At 41.4% G+C, this 23,617-nt stretch overlaps 1 protein-coding gene across 3 annotated transcripts in view; it reads right to left on the bottom strand.

The window, feature by feature from the left end:
- The window catches only part of LOC132400715 (peroxidasin homolog), a 243,350-nt gene that overhangs the window by 66,720 nt on the left and 153,013 nt on the right, over window positions 1-23,617 (bottom strand). For all 3 annotated transcript variants that reach the window (XM_059981996.1, XM_059981994.1, XM_059981995.1), the window contains one exon: window positions 1,301-1,372. In XM_059981996.1, coding sequence (XP_059837979.1) covers window positions 1,301-1,372 — 72 coding nt within the window. The remainder of the gene's footprint in view (window positions 1-1,300; window positions 1,373-23,617) is intronic.

Raw genomic sequence — 23,617 nt, 5'->3', positions numbered from 1 at the left:
TGCTATCTGACAGACCTTGAATTTTGTGCAGCGTTTGAGATCCTGGTCTTCAAACACTCTTTTCCTCAGTTGCCAAGAAGATGGAGGTAAATTCCATCAGTTGTATCCACATTTGTATGTCAACCTGACTTTAACAGAAATTACATACTCGCATTGATAGATCCACTTTCCAAGAAAACTAATTTGAATATTGTGATTCATGCTAATTGGTTAATATCTGAAAACCAGCTGGATATCAGACACTTGCCAATGATTTTATTGCTAGGAAATGGCTTGAACAGATGAATCTTTGTGAGGAGTAGAATATGTACCATGAACTCCCTCCAAAACAATGCTATAGAAAGCAAATGTCTTGTCAAAATTTACCTGGCAGCATAATCTGACAATGCAATACATTAAATAATGGTTCGATTAAATGGTAAAGGTATTGCAATTTGCAGTAAGCCTGAAGCTTGGGCACACAGGCCCTCAATATTGGCAAACATATTTCTTTGCTGGACAGCAATGTGAAGGCAAAACAGTCCGCAACAAGAACTCAGTCTCAGATGGCAAGAAACATGAAAGCAACTTCCCACTCCTCTCGGTGAAGTTTCAAAGAATTGTTGTCCTTGCCACAATGATAAAATCGGTTCACATCTAATTTGTGCAAACCCTGTTTATGCTGCAGGGTTTTGGTAGTGTGACACTTCATAGATGTGGTTGAAGTAACACCGTTTATCCCTCAATGTATCAAATTAATCTACAGTGCCATTACACGGGCTTATTTGATGGGACAGCATTCTTGATTAAATCACTGAATCCCTTGGATACAAAATAAAATTTCAGTATTTTAACCAATGTTTTACAGTGACAGGCAACTTAATGCTTCAGTCTTAGTTGCTTAAACAATGCAATAAAGGTTTGATTTTATTAAAGAGGGTTAAATGCATTTTGTTTCAATAGTATTGGCAGTGACGATTTTCACATTCTCATTTATATACAAGCACTTCTTTGCCAGTATATGACTGTGACTCATGTATCAAGAATTACCCCACTTCATCGAGACTCAACAGACTGTGACAGAAGTAGGAACAGAATAGGGATAGAGAGAGCATCAATGTGAAGTTGGAAGTAAACTTGAATTAACAAGGAGTAATACCAGTGTTGGAACTGCTGCAGCTGCTCTTCAAATGCTCCCAGCCAACAATAAATGTAAAAGTCGAACTTAAAGATGTGCATCTCTCGCCTCATTTTTTAAAGCAAGGATTTCTGGCTCCCCAAACTTAACCTACTAAATACAATAGGAATTAGAGGCACTCACAGCCTTTCAAGCTTTGGAAGATCACTGAAGGATTCTGGTTCTAAAGTTTCTATTTGATTGAAGTGGAGATACCTGTTAAGAGATAAATACAAATTTTAATTTACCCTTTTGACTTAAAATTGATGAAAATACTTCAGCATTTTTTTCGGTTGCTATTTATGACTGTTAAGTACTGAAAACTTGGGAGATATGGTCCAAAACCCATACCACAGAAGGAGGTAACAAATCGCTAAATCAGTTCTTTTCACAGATTGTAAGATGGTCACAGTTTTAAGTGTAAACAATGAGTATGAACAACTGCATATTATAGATTCAGCATTTATTCAGTGCCTTCAATTCCAAAACACAAAACAGTTCAAGAGACAAACAACTTCATTTGGATGATTTGGATGATTTGGAGTGACAACACCATCAAACCAGTACAAGTCTGGATGAATGGAAGCTGCTGCCCACAAACAATCGAACAGCCCTGGCAACCAATGTGCTAACGGTCAAATGGTGCTCGGGTTTGTATTGCACAGGCATGATTGCTTCTTTCATTATCTAGAGATAAAGCGTGGAACAGGCCCTTCCGGCCCAACAAGCCACTCCACCCAGCAACCGACCTATTTAACACCAGTCGAATCATGGGACTATTTACAATGACCAATTAACCTACTAATCGGTACGTCGTTGGACTGTGGAAGTAACCAGAGCACCCAAAGGAAAGTCAGACAGACTGACGTACAAACTCTTTCCAAATGGAATCGAGCTCCAGACTCTGGTACCCCACGATGTAAGTGTCATGCTACCTGCTGCACTACTGAGGCGCTTGAGGGCTGTCTCTCCAGAACACAATAGATTTGCAGGGAGCACATATGAAGCAATTCTGAATACATTAAGCATATCTGTACACTTAAAGCAAGTATTGTATATTGTAAACATGAGGAAATCTGCAGATGCTGGACTGGGAGACCTTTTCGCTGAACACCTAGGCTCTGTCCGCCAGAGAAAGCAGGATCTCCCAGTGGCCACACATTTTAATTCCACGTTCCATTCCCATTCTGATATGTCTATCCATGGCCTCTTCTACTGTCAAGATGAAGCCATACTCAGGTTGGAGGAACAACACCTTATATACCAGCTGGGTAGCCTCCAACCTGATGGCATGAACATTGACTTCTCTAACTTCCGTTAATGCCCCACCTCTCCTTCTTACCCCATCCCTGATATATTTAATTTTCCCCCCTCCCTTTTTTTTCTCCCTCTCTTTGCCCATCACCCTGCCTGTTCTCCATCTCCGTCTGGTGCTCCCCTCCCTCTTTCTTTCTCCCTAGGCCTCCCGTCCCACGATCCTTTCCCTTCTCCAACTCTGTATCCCTTTTGCCAATCACATTTCCAGCTCTTAGCTTCACCCCATCCCCTCCGGTCTTCTCCTATCATTTTGCATTTTCCCCTTCCCCTCCTACTTTCAAATCTCTTACTATCTTTCCTTTCAGTTAGTCCTGACGAAGGGTCTCGTCTCGAAACGTTGACAGTGCTTCTTCCGATAGCTGCTGCCTGGCCTGCTGTGTTCCACCAGCATTTTGTGTGTATTGCATATTGTGTTCTCCAGAGACAGGCTCGGCAGCATTCTGCGGATCAGAAAGACACTCGTCTCTCAATTACTGACCATCAATCTCAAATAAAGAAACTAGTAGATAGCCAAATCCAGTGATCCAAATAAGGAAATAATGTTCCAGTAGAGACTAGTTTTTAGTTCCAAGTGCTCCTGCCACATTTTGTCACACTGCAACCTTATCCTTCAATCTCATTGAATTAGGGAGGACAGCATGTGTATAAATGTCCCTCTGCAGCAGACTTCTTCATGATCCCAGTATTTCTACTATTTTTTAATGTTTCTTAGTGTACATATGGTTTTTGTGTTCTATCGCTGAGCAGCAGTGAACCATCTGACTGGCCTATCAGAGTTCTCTTTGGGAACTAGTTGACTTGATCAGCATTTCTGATCTGTCTATTGTTCACGATTGCACTTAATTAAAAGAAAAGTATCAGTGTACGTAATTAAACTAAGATTCACATTTGGTATCAGAATTCAGTAGTGAAGTGTAATAAACCAGCCAGACATATTTGGGTGAGCCTTCGAAAAATGAGATGAAAGGGTTTTTTCACACATCCGGCTGTCTTAATTAAGACCGAATTGTTCAATACAAAGCAGGTTTGTTTCCTGGTCCGTACTGCATTGGGATTGCTGTGGAGGGCCATACTACTACCTTCAAGATCACTGATGGAGAAAGATTTCTTGCGTTTTGTCCAGTGCACTGCTGTTGGAATCATGCTGTGCTGATGTCTAGCAGGAGCAGGGGGGGGTTGATTGGTATAGAGCAGCATTGAGGAGCCAAAGACCTTTGTTCAATCCTGAACTTGGACGTTGTCATCAAATGGGTTTCCTCAAGTATTCTGGCTTCCTCTCATAGACATGTGGACAAGGAGATTAATGGCCAATGTAAACTGCCTCAGACTGTGTAGAAACCGAGGGAAATTGATAAGAACATGGGGTGAATTAAAAAGGGTCAAGGAGTAGTGTGCTAGCATTGTGGTTGGCATTATGCTATTACAGCACCAGTGATCTGGGTTAAATTCCCACCGCTTTCCATAAGGAGTTTGTACCTTTTCCCTGTGACTGCATGGATCTCCCACTTGGTGCTCCGGTTCCCTCCCACGTTCCAAAGGTGCATGCATTTGTTTTTTAATTGGTCACCAGTGTAATTGGAAAGTCTGGCCTGTTGAGCCGGAAGGATCTGTTATCATGCTGTACATCTGAACATAAAAAATAATGTAGGGTCAGTGTTAGTCAAGGGTTAACAATTGGCACGGACTCAGTGGAACTAAAGGGCCGGCTTCTAGATCGCATCTAGAACCCTACAATCCAAAACATGCATTTATGCTGTGCTTTTTGAAATACAAAAAGGATCCCAAAGCACTTCATAAGAACCATGGAAAGTGCAATTTGTTTCTAAGTCACATAAGGAGATGTTACAGCAGACGATCAAGGTAGTAAGTTAAAATATCTTAATGGTGGAACAGCAGAGGGCAGAAGTGTGTAAATCCTCAGAGTGACAAAATTCAGCAACGAACAAGAGGTCAGCATGGCGGTCTTGAAGGATTACAATTTGAAGGTGGCAGCATCGATAGTTTTGTACCGTATGAAGTGTGGTTCAAGGGGATATAGATATGCCAGTGAATGAGTGAGAACTTGACAAATAGGGTACAACTTGGGGAAAAAAATGCAAGGTCACACATGTCAGTAGAAAAATTAGATCAAATGTTGACCATCTATTTATTTCTATAGATGCTGCCTGACCTGCTGCGTTCCTGCCGCCTGACCTGCTGAGTTCCTTCAGCATTTTGAGAGACTTGCTTTGGATTTCCAGCATTTGCAGAATTTCTGGTGTTCATTAAATTGTCAGGCAAAAAAAAGCAGCCTTTGTACCCTTGTACCCAAATTTCTCTAAATCAAATCTCCCTAGAAAAAAACCAATGTAGAAGTAGAACTAGCAAGTGGGAAGACAAAAGCTTACTGGTTCCAACTAACATACAGTGACAAGGAAACGTTTGAGATCCCTTTGTGATTACCTGGTTTTCTGCATTAATTACTCATAAAACATGGTCTGATCTTCATCCCAATCACAACAATAGATAAACAATGTGCCTAAACTAATAACATACAATCATACTTCTCGTCAATACCAAGTTATTGAGTACACCATTTAAACAATCACAGTGTAGGTTCAAAGCAGTATTGGAACCTCTGGGGTAGTAATGCCTTCTACAAAAGTTTGGTGTTCCACTCAATAAGATGAGATTGGAGGTATGGACTGTAGAGGCGCCTTCCCTATAAAAAAAAGACCCAAAACCAGATGACTGCTCTTTCTAGAACAATCTGCTTATGTGCACCATGCCTCGAACAAAAATTTTTTCGAAGAAGAACTGCAGAAATGCAAGAAGCTGGAAAAGGCAACAAAAGCATTTCTAAAGACTTGAGCATTCATCAGTCCACAGTATGAGAAACTGTCTACAAATGGAGGAAATTCAGCACGGTTGTTACTCTCCCTAGGAGTGGGCACACCAAGAGCATAACATACAATGCTGAACGAGGTGAAAAAGAACCCAAGGGTAACAGCAAAAGACCTGCAGAAATCTCTAGAACTTGCTAAAGTCTCTGTCCATGTATCCACTATAAGAAAAACACTGAACAAGAATGGTGTTCATGGAAGGACATCACAGCTGAAACCACTGCTCTCTTAAAAAAAAACATTGCTGCACGTCTCAAGTTTGCAAAGGACCACCTGGATGTTCCACAATGCTTCTGGGACAATGCTCTGTGGACAGATGAGACAAAAGTTAAACTTTTTGGAAGAAATACACAACACGATGTTTAGTGGAAAAGGGGCACAACACACCAACACCAAAACCTCATCTCAACCGTGAAGCACGGAAGGAGCATCATGTTTTGTGGCAGCTTTGCTGCCTTAAGGGCCCGGACATCTGTAAAGTTCACCTTGCATAATGTGCATACAGATTAGTTCATTATGCATTGCACGTTGGTAGTGTAGGAAAAACTTAACAAAATGCGGAATAAAGTGTAACAGAGAAAGTGCAATGCAGCTGGATAATAAGATGCATAACAATGTACATTGAGAGGTCATTAAGGAACCATAGTCTTAGAACAGTGTGGGTAGAGGCCGAAATTGAATCTTCCGGTACATGCTTTTTCAGGTTTTTGTACCTTCTGGGTGAAGCCATTGATTATACTGGATCCATACTCTGTCAGAGAGAAGTATAGATAGGTGATGTTTCTTCTGAATGGGTTATGTACAACCCTCTGTAGAGGGTTTTGGCCAGTTAGGACAGAAACAAGACATTTTTTCACCCAGAAAGTAATGTTTTTGGAACTCAGATGCTGTGGCCAAAGACTTCCATAAAAGAGCTCAGCTGCTGAGTACATTCAAGACAGAGCTCTTAGCAATGTTGATGCTGGGACTTGAAATGGATTTTAGATCGGTTTACTATTGCCCTGTGTACTAGGTCAGGGATGTCTTGGAGCAGCTGCAGGGCATTCTACAAAGGGAGGTGAACAGCCAGTTGGTGTGGTGCATGTACTGCAGGTACTGAAGATATAGGACAAAAAAAGTAGGATGATGGCCTACAATCCAAATTTAGGGAGCTAGGATACAAGCAAAAAAGTAAGTCCTCAAAGGTAATAATCTCAGGATTGCTATCTGCACCAGAGTAGGAATACCAAAATAGCATAAATATAGGGCTTAGTGGTGGTAAAGGAGAGAAGGTTTCAGATTCTGGGGTATTGGAAGCAGATCTAGGGGGGTGGGGACCAGTATAACTGGATTGTCTTACTCAAGGGCAGGATCAGGATCAACGTCCTATGAGGATTGCTCGCTAGTGCTGTTCTGTAGGGTTAAACTAATACAGCAAAGAGATGAGAATCCATGCAGACAAAGAATCAATGCAGAGAACAAAGAAAAAGATACAGAAGAGGAAAGTATGAGTGGAGCACAGAACGCAAAGGGCATAAAAGATTGAGGTCCTAATGTGACAAGATCTAAGAAGCAGAATGCTGATTCTGTCTGAATAGAGATAAGAATACTAATGGGAAAAATGCATTGGTGTGAGTTATCTTGATCTTATTAATGTTGGATTAATCTTAACGGGACAGAATATAAATACTGCACAAGAGATTCTGCAGATGCTGAAAATCTTGAGCAACACACACAAAATAATGGAGGAACTCAGCATATCAGACAGCTTCTATGGTCCTGATGAAGGGTCTTGGCCTGAAATGTCAACTTGCTTATTTCACTCCGCTGATGTTGCCTGCCTTGCTGGTGTGTTGCTAAGGGACAAAGACTTCTTAAAGCTGCTTCAGATTTGTATGTTCAAAACACAAACACCAATGGAATGTTATTGTCTCCTCTGGGGTTAGTCACAAGGACAGTGGATTTGAGAAATGAGATTATTATGCAGTGTAACATGAAATTTTTTTTTCTGATACTGAGACAGAACTCCATGAATATTATTTACTCTTGAAATATCTTGTCTTCAGACCACTGGAGTTTTAATCTCACAATGCATCTGAAAAAATGCTTCCCACCACTTCAGCATAACTTGTTTCAACAAGATCTTCTTTTTAAGGATTTTGAACAACTCTCTAAAACCCTTTATAATAATGAGCAAATTCTTCCAAAAACTCTACAAAGGAGACAAACAAACTAAGCTTAATTTGCCAGTTTGCCATCTCCAGGTCAGTGAGCCCTGTTTATGACAATGGAATCCATTCAACTAAAATCTGATAAAACACTATCCAACAATTTGGAAGTCCCAATGGTTTGACACCTGCCTCACAAGGTAAAGCATGTTGTGCTCTCTTTGGGTTTGCCAGTGTCTCAGTTTCTGTATTCTCCGTAATTCAAAAGGCCCTGGTTGCACTCCCTTCTGACTTAAAGAAGCCCAGTTCCCATTCAACTCATCTGGATCCAGCTTCTCCCACTCCATTAAAATTCACTGAATTCAACTGAAAATTTATGTGAAAATACTGTCTAACATCCAGAAAAAAAGGTGATTTAAAATTGTATTGGGGTGGAAGCAGGAATAACACACAGGAGACTGGATAATCTGCAAATCTAAATTCCCTAGCATGCTGGATTATTGGTGTTTTACAGGACTGAATCGGTAATTGCAGTGTAACCACTTATCATCTATCATGGAAAATAATGAGTTGTAGTTGAAGAAAATAATTATTTACAAACATATAATTTGCTTTGCAACTTGTGTGCAAAAGAACATATACTTAACTCTAATAACAATACTCATGAAAGGAAACACCCTCTTTGCGGGTTCTATACAATAGAATGACTATGAGACTGGCTCTCAGGGTAACAGTTGGTATGGACAAGTTGGGCTGAATGGCCTGTTTCCATGCTGTAAGACTTGTTATACAACCAGTGTATAGTCCATTTGTAACAGAGTTTAGTATTGCTTTGTCAATAGTGTGAGCTGCCTTATTGACAATTGCCCAATAGCACTCACACTTACAGTAATGAAACTTTGAGAGATTGGTCATGGCTAGACTGAACTCCTGCCTTAGCAAGGACCTGGACCTTTTGCAATTTGCCTATCGCCACAATAGGCCAACTCCAGGCACAATCTTAATGGCTCTTCACATGGCCTTGACCACCTGGATAACACTAACACCTATGTCAGGATGCTATTTATCGACTATAGCTCAGCATTTAATACCATCATTCCCACAATCCTGATTGATAAGTTACAGAACCTGAGCCTCTGTACCTCCTTCTGCAATTGGATCCTCAACTTCCTAACTGGAAGACCACAATCTGTGTGGACTAGTGATAACATCTCCTTCTTGCTGATGATCAACACTGGTGCACCTCAGGGGTGTGTGCTTAGCCCACTGCTCTACTCTCTCTATACCCATGACTGCGTGGCTAGGCATAGCTCAAATACCATCTATAAATTTGCTGATAATACAACCATTGTTGGTAGAATCATAGATGGGATCGAGAGGGTGTACAGGAGTGAGATATGCCAACTAGTGGAGTGGTGTCTCAGCAATAATCTGGCTCTCAACATCAGTAAGCCGAAAGAGCTGATTGTGGACTTCAGGAAGGGTAAGGTGAAGGAACACATACCAGTCCTCATAGAGGGATCAGAAGTGGAGAGAGTGAGCAGTTTTAAGTTCCTGCTTGTCAAGATCTCCGAGGACCTAACCTGGTCCTGACATATTGATGCAGTCATAAAGGCGACAAAATAGTGACTACACTTCATTAGAAGTTTGAAGAGATTTGGTATGTCACCTGTTATGATCCCAGCCCCCTCCTTTGTGAGAATCGCAAGAGCACTAGTTGAGGGGGGGACGGGGGGTCAGTAGACCCAGGAAGTGGGAGAGAGAGACGTGCCGAATACCGCGTTCCACCGGGATGCAAAATAAGGCGACATTGACTATTGTCCAATGGAGACCACGTGTAAAGCCCTCGGGCAAAGTGGGTTGGTTGAGAGAGAGATTGCATCATCCCAACCTGATTGACATCGGAGACCCCGTGAGGATTTATAAAGGAGGGTCTGGGAGGGACAACCACTTCAGACACACCAAGAAGACATGATAGCGATCCCGTCGTAGCAGGAAGCCATTTTGAAGGAAGCAACATGCATTAGATTCCGGGCCTGGAGTCTGTGGCTGGAATCACGGAAAACCGCTTTTAACTAACAACGGGGAAGCCCGCTCCCCTGATTCAACGGATTTGCTTCATAAAGACCCGGGCAAGTTTTCCTTTTCTCACCAATCTCTCTCTCTCTCCAACACGTGAAACCCAGCGGTTCCCAAAAGGCTGAAGCCTGCAGACTTCTGAGTGACTTTTATATTTCCAGCAGACAAAATATTATCCCCTAGACAAACGATAGAACGATTTCTTAATGATGATTATTACTATACCCGCGCTTTAGATTGAGTATTGACGACGTATATTATCTGAATGTTTGTATTAACCTTACTTTTGTGCCCCTTTATAAATAAAAAACTTTTGAAAATAGTGCCATCAGACTTCAACGGACCTCTCTATCTTTGCTGGTAAGTGATCCAGTTACGGGATACGTAACACACCAAAAACTCAACAACTTCTGTAGATGTACCGTGAAGAGCATTCTGACAGGCTGTGTCACCGTTTGGTATGGGGGTGCGGGGGGGGGGGGGGGAGGAAGCAGGGGGGGCTACTGCATAGAACCGAAAGCTGCTGCAGAGGGTCGTAAATTTAGTCGACTCCATTTTGGGTACTAGTCTACAAAGTACCCAGGAGATTGTCAAGGAGTGGTGTTTCAGAAAAGCAGTGTCCATTATTAAGGACCTCCAGCACCCAGGGATGCCCTTTTTTCACTGTTACCATAAGGTAGGAGGTACAGAAGCCTGAAGGCACACACTCAGCGATTCAGGAACAGATTCTTCCCCCCACCATTCGATTCCTCAATGAACATTGAACCCAGGAACGCTACCTCACTTTTTAAATATATATTATTTCTGTTTTTGTAAGATTTTTAATCTATTCAATATACATATGCTGTAATTCATTTACTTATTTATTTTTACTTTTTTTTCTTCTATATTACGTATTGCATGGAACTGCTGCTGCTAAGTTAATAAATTTCATGATACATGCCGGTGATAATAAATCTGCTTCTAATTCTGATTCTGAAATTCCCCTTAAGAGACATTAACGGGAAAAATGGGCCATGTAACCATGTATTTTATTCCAGAATTGACAGCCATTCACATTTTTGTTTCTAAAGGACCATACATTTACACAAAATTTACAAGGATATGGCTGCTAGAGGAAAAAAAAATTCGCAAATTTCTATAGACGTACAGTTGAGAACATTCTGAATGGTTGTTTCACCCCCTAATATGGAGGCTCCAATGCACAGAATTGGGGAGAAAAGCAGCAGAGGGTTGTAGTCTCAGTAATAGCCATCCACCATTGAGGAATACTAAACAAAGAGGTAAACATGAAGTTAACTGAGTGTGACCAAAGAATCTGCAAATACTGGAAACTGGAGCAAAAAGATAACTGCTCGGGGAAGTCACAGTTCTTGCAGCAGAAAGGAATTGTCAGCATTTCAGTTGACAGAGTGGACAGGGAAGATACCTGGTATAAAGAGGAGAAAAGGACAGATGAGACAGGTGACAGTGGACCAAGGAAGAGTGAAGGATAATGGGCAGAGGGAACTTGCTTGGGAACAAGGAGTGGTGGACTTGGGAGAAGGAGACAGCTGAATATTAGGTGGACGCAGACAAGGAGAGAGCCAGATGGGGGAAGGAGAGTATGAACAGTAAACACAAAGTGCACTCCAGATGCTGTGGTCAAATCAAGACGTACAAAAATGCTGGATGAACTCAACAGGTCGGGCAGCATCCGTTGAAAGAAGCAGTCAACGTTTCGGGTTGAAACCCTTCATCAGGACTAAAGAAGGGGGGGGGCAGGAGCCCTATAAAGAAGGTGGGGAGAGGGTGGAAAACCCATCAGAGGAAAGATCAAGGGGTGCGGGAGGGGAAAGGCAAGAGAGGTGAAGAAGGAATCTAAGGGTAAAGCACTATGGGTAGTAGAAGAAGGCAGAGCCATGAAAGGTGATAGGCAGCTGAAAGAGGAGACAGAGTAGAGGTGGGATGGGGAAGGGAAAGGATATGAACATCAAATTCTCCAACTTCTGGTAATTCCTTCCCTCTCCCTTCCCCATCCCACCTCTACTCTGTCTCCTCTTCTAGCTGCCTATCACCTTTCATGGCTCTGCCTTCTTCTACTACCCATAGTGCTTTCCCCTTAGATTCCTTCTTCACCTCTCCTGTCTATCCCCTCCCCCACCCCTTGATCTTTCCTCTAATTGGTTTTCCACCCCCTCCCCACCTTCTTTATAGGGCCCATGCCCCATCCTTCTTTAGTCCTGACGAAGGGTTTCAAACCGAAACGTTGACTGCTTCTTTCAATGGATGCTGCCCGACCTGCTGAGTTCATCCAGCTTTTTTGTACGTCTTAAGGAGAGTATGAAGGTGCAAACAAGTGGGGGAAGCGGAGTATGAAGGTGGAGACAGTGGCTGGAGGGTGATGACTGGGACACAAAGGCGCAAGGGCTGGAATCTGACTAGCAAGTAAATTGATAATAGAAACCATTCAGGGACAGATGAAAGGCAGATAAAGTGCCTTGGGCCTTCTCTACTGATAGGGTAAAAGCAATGTAAACTAGAAAACCAATACTTGATATTCTGCAATGGTATAAACACTGAAATTTCCAATTACAGGTAATCCTTATTTCTCCTGTCTTGCTCCAGTCCTATTTTTGTTTCTTTTTATATAACCCTACTAGCTATTTTCCTCCCCATCCTAGTTCCATCTACCCATTGTTTTCACAGGGTCTTGACCCAAAATAGCAACAATTCTCCCCATTTCACCTGCAGCCCCATGTAATGCACTGAATTCCTTCAGTTTGTCAAGTTATGCAAGCAAAGGTAAAAGCACAAATTTTGGCCTCACTCAAAAAAAATAAAGGAATGACTTCAAGTAAAAGTCATTAATTTGCAACACTTCTGCTCAGCATAGCCTAATTTTCAATTATGGTAAATTACACAGTGTATTGGTTAAATTTAGACTGCTTTTATGCTCACTTGTCCTGAAATAAAGCTGCTTAATAACTAATAGGTCTCGTCATGTATGTCCACTACATTTTCAGTCCACTATTTAAAAAGATAAATTGCACCAGACTAGGAAATAAGTATACAAGGTGATACTATATTCTGCATGTATGCGGCCAGATAGAGTAGCACCAGGTATATCAGAAGTAAGGCACACTGAATGTTGAAGAAATAACACTGTTGGCAAGCTACTTCATTTTCAGGATTAGAAGCCATACCATAAGCTATCAACTTTCAAGATTAAATAAAGGTAAAGATAAAAAAAAGAGTGAATATAGAATTAAATTAATTTTCAAATTTATATTAAAGAGGGAGCCAAAACAAGACTTAATAAAACTGTTTGAATGGTAGTGCATTTACTTAGTAGACATTTCCTGAATATAACCATATATTCATAATCGTAATGCCGAAGAGCTGTAAATGGCCAGAAGAGTAACCATAAAATGAACTCATCCATCAATTGCAATACAACATTTCCAGATTCAGCTATAAAATACAAACTGTGGTATTCATCTGTCGCTCTTCGATAGTACTAGCAATGACATGAAACATTTTAGAAGAAATTCAACTAATGGTTTTGGTTTACACAGACGTGTGAACTGGTGCCTCGGTAGCACAGCAGTTAGCACAATGCTTTCACAGCTCAGGGCATCAGGCATCTTCAGCAACGAGTCAGTAAGTCCTCCCCGTGGAATGCGTACGATTTTCTGAGCCCTCAGGCTTCCCCCCCCACAGATTAAAGATGTATGGGTTAGAAGATTAATTGGTCATTGTAAATTATCTTGTGATTAGGCTGAAATCACAATGTGGCTCAAAGAGCCAGAATTCCGCACTGCATCTTTAAATAAATAAAAAATATTTTTTTTTATCTACAAAAGGTTATGATAGCAGAAACTAATAAGTCCCCATGTTGTGGGGGTATTATACAGGTTGGAATCAAAACTCGAAACTGCTGCAGACTGCAGTAATAATTTTTTGCATGAAGGAACCCAGCCTGCCCTGGTCACACACTTGCAAAATATCAGCAAATGACAGAGAATGAACATTTCATTTTTGCTCTTATGACAGCAGCAAAAGTCAATGCAATTCAGCAGGACAACACATACAAGTGCGTATTCCAATACTGGCAAGAAACAATAAAGGATTAGAAAAAGCTGACAACTGACTCTCTCCTTCAAAAAGTTCAGGAATGCACAGAAATAATCACAAACTTTTCCCGAGTTTGTGGGGGGGGGGGGGGGGTAAAAGTGTGAATGGTGAATGTCACTGTGAGACATTAAATCCCTTCAAAAAGGACAAGGTTGTTAATGAGCTTGAAATAGCAGTCTTAGGGATTTTTTAGGGTAGTTTTTGAATGATGTATTATTTTTGAGTTGTCACTCTTCATCAAGAACCACTATAGCTTTTCCAGGGTTTGCAGAGCCTATTATCACAGATGTTACAAACCAGCCTTTACTCTGGAAATTCTCCTGCTTGGCCATGTGCTCTCATAAATTATTATTCAAATCTTTAATTGAAGTGAGCTTCCACCATTTCCCTCCACAATCCAAGTCCCAAAACTACTCATGGCTGACAGCCAGGAATTTCTCTCGTGTTCCAAGATTGGACTCCTCAAAAGCTCCAAGAGTGGAGCTGAATTTCATAGTTTTCCCAGCACTTAACGCAGGAATGTCTGCCTGCCTTCTCTTGAAAGATCACTGCTTTCAAATGTTCTAAGCTTTTCCCCTTCCAAAACTGTTTTCTGGCCTGCAGAATATTTCCAACATTTTCAGTTTTCTTCCACATCTGGGGTCCTGCATATAATAGTGGCCTCTTTATTTAAGGAAGGGTGTAGGTATGGCCAGGGCCAACTTCCTTCTTACAAAAAAAATCTCTGTCTGCCTCTTTATTTAATGTAGCAGCCTGGAGAAGGTTTACCAGACTGGTATCTGGAATGAAAGGGTGTCTTTTGAGTAATTTGGCTTTAGTTTAAAAGTGTGAGCAGGGATGAATGGAACAAACAAGATTGTGGAGGGCACTTGACAGGGAGGATGTGGAGAATATATTTCCTCCTGTGAGGTCCCTATTCATAAGTAAGAAACTGCCATTCAACCACAGATGAAGCAAATGAGTTTTTTCCCCAGAATGCTGCGACTCTTTTGATTTCTCTTTCCCAAAGTGAAAGTGGCGGTTTTGAATCTTTTTATGAAGGAAGACAGACTTTTGATAGCAGATCACAGTTGAAATGTGATCTTTGCCTTTTTAATAACCTCAAACACTGATCCAACACTGAAAAATAAGTTAATTGGAAATTTTAAGTGACAAGAACTAGGAAGTCCAAACAGAAATATCTGACATGATGCAGTAGGCAGGAGGAAGCAGGCTTTTGCAGTTAACATGATGGAATAGATGACGAAGAAATCGGGGTATGGGGCAGCCATTGATCAGGACACAGAAAGGGGTGGAATAGGAGAACTCTGAGATCTCAGGTGCAGGTTGGGCTCTGAGCTGCCAGGCTTGGAAAAGGCACAGGCACAATCAGCCAGAAACATGACTCAAAGCTGGTCAGCCACAGCCACTGACTAAATCGGGCTGATTTCTTATTCTTCATCTATTTTCCAAATATTAGTTCCTCCCCCCCAAAAAAAAGTTTGATTGATCAGGAATTCCACATAATTAATTGGCTGTTAAGACTAGAAGAGTTAGTATTTTGTTCATTACAATGGCAAACTCATAACTGCAATTATGTCACACCATCTGAGGGGATGGAGAAGCTTCCTGTAGCAGTCTGAAGTGGCTTTAGCTTTAACACCGACAGTATTGTTCAGTGAGAGAAGCAGCAAATAGTGCACTGCAACCAATAGCACTCACTTCAAGAACTTCTCAGCTAACTCCAGTACTTGAAGTCTGCAGAATGGTTTTAGTTACATAAGAATTTAGCGAGAGAAAACATGGGCAACATTTTCACTAAGTAAACATACGAGATGTTTAATCGTAATTTTCCAGAAAATATACTGTTTTCAGCTGAAAATGTGATAAGAAAATTAAGCACTAGTTAGTTATTTAATGGTGACCAGTGTATCATTCTCAATCCCTGGTCTCAACCATGACAGAAATGTTCTGCTGAGGTGGTCAAAAAGGTTATGGATTGATTCCGGCAATTAACACACATGATTTGTAAACTTACAAATAATTCCAAACATTTTTTGAGCAAGGATCAATCGAACTGTGAGTATGAAACGTCTTCAGAAGTGTGGTAAAAATATGCAAAACTCTGGAAAACACAAGTGCCAAGAAGCTCATCCCCTGTGGTTGCACTAAAGACAGTAACATTTCAGTCAATGGAATAAACATTGAGAACACACTGTTGCAAATACTGCAGTGAGGTCAGCACCATTCCCTGAAGGTGTATTTCCAAATGAAAGTAGAATTCAAAATTGTGATTCTAATTGTGAAGCCAGCAGATACAATATTGAAAATCATTATTCTGTACCAGGAGATGATACCGAAACAGAAAGCATCAGTGAACACCTGTATCAAATGATGCTGGGATGAGCACTTACTAACTGCAGCTCATGCTGAAGTACTCAAAAACTTCTAATATCTAAATGGCACTTTGACATGAACACTACATCACCTAATCAAAATTATGGAATTTCTCCAGGCCACAGCAGAAAGAGATAAGCGTTTATTAACAGTATTTGCAATATTGTAAGCATCAAGCAGCTGACAGAACTTCCAGACTTCAACTTATTTAGTACGACTTTGTATCTGCTTTAAAACACGTGAGGACTGTCAAATGGTCAAATTAGTTCCTTGTTTTATGAAAGGCAACTCGAATATTCCATCAAATTATAGGTTGGTAGGCATTAGCATTTTTGTTGAAAGAACTGCCTCCCAATAAAAGAATGAAACTCACAAATTCTCATGTCAACATACTACAAATTTATGTTCATCCTACTAGACCAAGAGAGCATCATGTGTATCACTTGACACGTCCTCCAGGAGAGAGGGTAGTTCTGACAAGGTAACAAAATGAAAAATGGGGTCAAGCACATTTTGCACTGCAATTAAAGTTGCTGATTAAGGTTTTGCACGAAAAAGAACCTTCCGAAGTTGCTTCATGTATGAGCTTTGTTTTAACCTGAGCAATACAGATTTGCTTGCCACCTACTGATCCAGAAAACAGGCTTTCAATTTGGAACAAGGCATTTAAAACTGCCCCACTACTTGAGTGGCCTGACAAAACAACTTTCCTTGGAATTATTAACCAGATCAACAGCTGCAGCCTTCACGGAAACAACTGTCCTTGTTCAAAAATGATTCTGCATGTATAAACTTTAAGATGGAAACAAGAACAGCTAAATAAAACTCAAGCAACACACACAAAATGCTGGAGGAACACAACAGCCATGCAGCATCTAAGGAAAAAAAGTACAGTTGATATTTCAGGCCAAGATCTCATCTGTACTTTTCTCCCCCCATAGATACTGCCTGGCCTGAGTTCCTCGAGCAGTTTGTGTGTGTTGCTTAGATTTCCATTATCTGCAGATTCTCTCTTGTTTATAACTGAAGCTCAAAATTATTTTGCAGACATTTTCACTTGAGAGAAAAATAACACTGCAATGAATATGATCTCTTTGTTTTACTTGCAATGCATTACATTAATGTTCACATTCCAAAAGACAAATATAAAATCCACAGCATTAGGGACACTTCTTTAATTCATTTGATCTTGTTCTTCCTGTATTTTAACCTAATGGTTCTTATCTCTTCTCGGCACAGAAAATAATCCCTCAAGCAAAATCATCCGAAATTTTGCCCACTATTGTATGTTATTTCACAATTTTCAACTATTTATTGAAGTTAAAGGAACTGATCCATTTGTTTTAGATGTGTGATAATTAGATAACAATCCAATGTTAATGATAATATAAACTGAGAATGAGATAACAAATTAAAAGTTGAAGTTAACTGCACATTCATTGCTGCCAAGTTTGAAGATTCTATCTACATCCGTACTTTCTATCTTTGCATGAAGTTCAAAGGAATATTTTGCAAAATAAAATTGGCACTGCAAAGGATTTACTATCAATATGAAACTCCCTGTTCCCCAAAATTGCTCAGGAAAGCAAACACAGTAGTTATGCTAGGAATGCAAGTATTGGGAGGAAATTGTCCCACCAGATGGTCAGGGCTCAGCCCATCCATTTAACACAAATCTGGCAATCCCAGCTCAGGAATCTACCAATGCACAGAGGCTGGAAACTCCAGTAACCCAAAAAAACAAAAAAAAAAATCCCTCTATTTATATATATAGATAGATAGATAGAAACTTTGTGGAAAAAAGCATATCCATGAATTCTTGTTAAATTACAGATGATGAGTCCGGAGCTTAAAGTAAAAAAAACACGAATGGAGCCAGAGGGGAAAAAAAAATAAAAGAAATGAAATGTTGGTAACATTGGTAAATGTTGGTAGAAAAAAGTTGACTGGAATGAAATTCTTCAGTTCTGTGGAGAGATTGCATAGGCTGTGTTTGTTTTGCTTATGGTGGATGAGGCTGAAGGGAGGTTGCCAGATGCTGGATGGGTACAAGATTATAATGGGTATAGGTGAGATAGTAATAAACCTTTCCTCTTGCAAGTCGTGTTCTTAAGGTGAGCAGAAGGAGGTTTAAAGTGATCCGAGGAACAGTTTTTTTCCTACTTGGATGGCAGTTTCAGTCTGGAACGCATTGCACAAAAAGATGGAGGATAAGACTAGAAGATACAGGAGCAGAATTAGGCCATTCAGCCCATTAAGTCTGCTCCGCATTCTAGCATGGCTGATCCCGGATTCCACTCAACCCCATACACCTGCCTTCTTGCCATATCCTTTAAAGCCCTATTTCCTCCTTAAATATATCCACAGTCTGTGGCAGAGCATGCCACAGATTCTCTATTCCCTGGCTAAAATACAAATTCCTCCTTACCCCTGTTCTAAAGGTTGCCCCTCAGTTTTGAGGCTGCGCTCTCTAGTTCTGGATACCTCCACCAGAGGAAACATCTTCTCCACATCCCACCCTACCTAGTCCTTTCAAAATTCAGTAGATTTTAATGAGCTCCCCCCATATTCCTCTAAATTCCAGTGATTACAGGCCCAGAGCTGCCAAACACTCCTTGTATTAACCCCTTCATTCCTGGAATCATCCTCTAACTTCCCCTGGACTCTCTCCAATAAAAATACATCCTTGCTTGAGACATGGGACACAAAGCTGTTAACGATACTCCAAGTGAGGCCTGACTAGTGTCTTTTAAAGCCTCAGCATTATCTCCGTGTTTTTATATTCTATTCCCCTTGAAATAAATGCCAACATTGCATTTGCCTTCTTTACCACAGACTCAATCTGTAAATTAACCTTCTGGCAGTCTTGCACAAGGACTCCTAAGTCCCTCTGCACCCAATGTTTGAACCATCCACTCCCCATTTAAATTATAGTCTGCACTATTGTTGCTCTTACCAAAATGCATTATTGTGCATTTCCAACACTGCATTCCATCTGCTACATGTTTGTCCATTCTTCCAATTTATCCAAGTCCTGCTGCAATTGCACTGCTTCCTCAGTGCTAGCTACCCCTCCACCTATCTTTTTATCATCCGCAAACTTTGCCAAAATGCTACCAATTCCATTATCCAAATTATTGATAAACAATGTAAAAAGTAGCAGTCCCAATTCTGACCCCTGAGGAACGACCACTAGTCACAGGCAGCCCGCCAGAAAAGGTTCCCTTTATTCCTACTCACTGCCTGCTGGCTATAAACTGTTCCCCTGTCCATGCCAGCATATTTCCTGTAACACTAAAGGATTTTATCTTGTTAAACAGCCTCATGTGTGGCACCTTATCAAATACCTTCTGAAAATCAAGTAAATGTGATCCACCGCTTCTCTTTTGTCCACCCTGCTTGTTACTTCCTCGAAGAATTCTAACAGGTTTGTCCGGCAAGATTCCTGCTCACAGAAACCATGCTGACTTTGACTTATTTTATCATTAGTATCCTGTAACCTCATTTAATAATGGACCAACACTTTCCTACCCGCTGAGGTTAGGCCATCTAGCCCAATAATATCCTTTCTTCTGTCTTCTTCCCTTCTTAAAGAGTGGAGTGACAATTTCAAACTTGCAGTCCTCTGGGACCATGCCAGAATCAAGTCATTCTTAAAAGATCATGACCAATCCTTCCGTTATTTCTTCAGGAACATCTCTCAGGACTCTGCTATGTATCCATCTAGTCCAAATGATTTATCCACTTTAAGACTTTTGAGTTTACCTAGTACTTTCTCCTTTCTAATAGCAATGGTACTCACTCCTGCTCCCTGTCACTTACAAACGTCTGGCTCACTGATAGTGTCTTCCACAGTGAAGTCTGATGCAAAGTGATCATTAAGTTCATCTGGTATTTCTTTGTCCCCCAATACTGCATCACCAGCATCATTTTCCTGTGGTCCAATGTCAACTCTTACCTCCATTTTACTCTTCATATAACTACAAAAAACTTCTGGTATCATGCTTTAGATTATTGGCTAGATTGCCTGATATTTCATCTTTTCCGTTCTTATAGCTTTAATTGCCTTTTGTTGGATTTTAAAAGCTTCCCAATCATCCAACTTCCCACTCACTTTGCTATCTATATGCCCTTTCTTTAGTTTTTGTGCAGACCATAACTTCGTCAGCCAGAGTTGTCTACCCCTGCCATTTGAGAACATCTTAGTACATGGGACATATTTATCCTGCGCCTTGTGAACTATTCCCAGAAACTTCAGCCACCTCTGCTCTGCCATCATCCCCCCCACCTCCCAGTATCCCTCTCCAATGCACCTGGACAAGCTCATCTCTCATGCCTTTATTGCATTGTGATACTGATACATAAGAGTTATTTTTCTCCCTCTCAAATTGCAATATGAATTCAATCATATCACTGCCTATTAATGGTTCCTTTACATTAAGCTCCCTAATAAGATCTCAGTTTTTAAAAACAAAGATAGCCTTTCCTTCAGTAGGCTCAAGCACAAGCCACTCTAAAAAGCCTTCTCAGAGATATTCAACAAATTCCCTGTCTCGTGATCCAATGTCAACCTGATTTTCCCAATCCACTTGCATATTGAGGTCCTCCATTACAATTGTGTCATTACCCTTATTACATGCTTTTTCCTCCTCCCTTTGCAATCTCAACCCCACATCTTGGCTATGACTTGGAGACCAATATATGATTCCTATAACTGTCTTTTTTACCTTTCTGGTTTCTTAATGCTACCCACAAAAATTGAACATTCTCTGACCCCATGTCACCTCTCCCCAAGGATGTAATTCTGTCTCTTACCAGCTGAGCCACACCACCACCTCTGCCTCCCTGCCTGTCCTTTCGATACAACGTCTATACTTTGATGTTAAGCTCCCAACCATGGGCTTTTTTCAGGCACGACTCAGTGATGTCCACAATATAATACTGACCAAACTCCAATTGCCCCACAAGTTCATCCACCTCATTCCGAATGCTACGCACATTTAAATATAGCACCTTCAGTACTGCATTCTTCACCCTTTTGAATTTTGGCTCTGTGGTACAATTTAACTCTTTGCTCTGTGTACATTTGTACCCAGTCATTGGTTTGTCCTTCCTTACATTCACATACATCCATCATCCACTTGTAAACCTGCTGGCTCATCCTCAGCTCTATGTTTCCCATATCATTGCCATATTAGTTTAAAATACACCCAACACCTCACGTAAACCAGCCTGCAAGAATATCGGTTCCCTTCAGATTCAAATACATTTCGGTCACACCTGCCTCAGAAGAGTTCCTAATTATCCAGAAATCGGAATCCCTGCCCCCACTCTAATTCTTCAGCCACGCATTTATCTGCCACCTCATTTTATTTCTACCCTCGCTGCTGCATGGCACGGGCTGTATGTGCTTGTCTGTGTCTGTGTGTGTGTGTGTGTGTGTGTGTGTGTGTGTGTGTGTGTGTGTGTGTGTGTGTGTGTGTGTGTGTGTGTGTGTGTGTGTGTGTGTGCGTGCATGGGGCCTCCATTGGTCGTGGTCGACCATGTGTAGGGCGTCGTGGAATTTTTGTCCACTGCGCTCTCCATTTAGCTCTCTGCTCCTCAAACTGACTCAGGAGCACTCTTTCGCCTTGCTCTAGGTGTTAGAGGTCCTGCTTCTCAGCTTCCTACCTAACTCCCTATCTTCATGTTACAGGATCTCGTCCCTTTTTCTACCTATATCATTAGTCCCAATATGTACCATGACTGCTGGCTGCTCACCCTCCCTTTTCAAGAGATCGTGAACACATTCAGTGTTTTATTTTTATGGCCAAAGGATCGCCGATCTGTACCCCTGACTATAGAGTCACATATTATACTGCTGCCATCCTCTTCAATTCCCTCCACTTCTGACCCATAGGGCCAGACTCAGTGCCAGAGGCACGGCCACTGTTACTTCTCCCAGGTAGGTTCCTCCCTGCTAACATTACTCAAAATGGATTATTTATTGTTGAGCGGGATGGCTACAGGGATGCTCTCCATTATCTGATGTCCTCTGTTCCCTCTCATGACAGACACCCATTTATCTGTTTCCTGTAGCCTTGGGGTGACTACCTTCCTGCAGCTCCTGTCTATCAAAATTTCACTTTCCCTAACGTCAAAGGTCATCAAGCTGCAGCTCCTGTTCCCTAATAAGGTCTCTAACACATCACGATGCACGTGGTGCAGATGTGGCCACTGGGGAGGCTGGAAGTCTCCTGGAAATCCCACGGCTGACACCCAGAACGGGACACTGACTCAATGGACATATCCTCTCAGGAGTTAAATAAGAAAAAGAAAGAAAGAATGAACTCACTTACTTACCTTGCCTCCACCTGTTCTCTCTGAAGTCTTACGACTGACTCAGACTACTCTCATGATGACGCTCTGCTTGGCGAAAGCCCTCTTTCATAGACTGGGTTTTTAAAGCTCTTTGCTGAACCTGCACTGGAACACTTCTTTTGCACCTGCGCATTTACCCAATCAATGACTCCCATCGAGAAAACTTCCTGCTTTTTAAAGCTCTTCGGCAGACCTGCTTGAGAACGCTTCTGTTGCACATCTCCAAGGTGTGGAAGACTAGGTTCCAAGTGTTGGTAAACAGGATTTGTATACACAGATACATGGTAGACATTTTGTCCTAAAAGGCTTGTTCCTCTGCTGCATGACTCTATGACTCTCATCTAATAACATCCATCTCAGATTAACAAGGAGGAATGGAGACAGGCTAACCCCTAGAGACATCGATGGAGCTGTGGTTGAGAGAGTGAACAGCTTTAAGTTCCTCAGCATAAACATCACCGAGGATCTCATGTGGCCTGTACATACCGGCTGTGCGGTGAAAAAGGCACAACAGCGCCTCTTTCACCTCAGATGGTTGAAGATGTTTGGTATGGCTCCCCAAATTCTAAGAACTTTCTATAGGGGCATGATTCAGAACATCCTGACTGGCTGCATCACTGCCTGGTATGGGAACTGCACTTCCCTCAATAGCAGGACTCTGCAGAGAGTGGTGTGGACAGTCCAGTGCAGCTGTAGATGTGAACTTCCCACTATTCAGGACATTTGCAAAGGCAGGTGTGTAAAATGGGCCTGTCGGATCATTGGGAACCTGAGTCAGCTCAACCACTAACTGTTTCAGTTGCTACCATCCAGGAAATGGCACCACAGCAAAAAAGTCAAGACCAACAGTTTTCAGGACAGCTTCTCCCACTAGGCCATCAGACTGCTAATTCATGCAGACAATATTTCTATATTGACAATCCTGTTGTACATAATATTTATTATAAATTACTATAATTGCACATTTGAACAGAGACGTAACAAAGATTTTTACTCATGTATATGAAGGATGTAAGTAATAAAGTCAATTCAATTATCACTCACCCTCTCCTAGCTGGCAGCCACATCAATTGGCTCTTCGTCTCCACTCTACCACATACAGGTCTTTGCTTCTTTTGACCTTAAGCAAGAACTCCCATTATAGACAGACTGTCACCCCTACATTGTGGAAGGGTGTTGGGGAT

This window comes from Hypanus sabinus, chromosome 10, assembly GCF_030144855.1.
Source record: "Hypanus sabinus isolate sHypSab1 chromosome 10, sHypSab1.hap1, whole genome shotgun sequence".
NCBI lineage: Eukaryota > Metazoa > Chordata > Chondrichthyes > Myliobatiformes > Dasyatidae > Hypanus > Hypanus sabinus.
The sequence above is the reverse complement of the archived record's forward strand: the minus strand, read 5'-3'. Positions and strand labels throughout refer to the sequence as shown.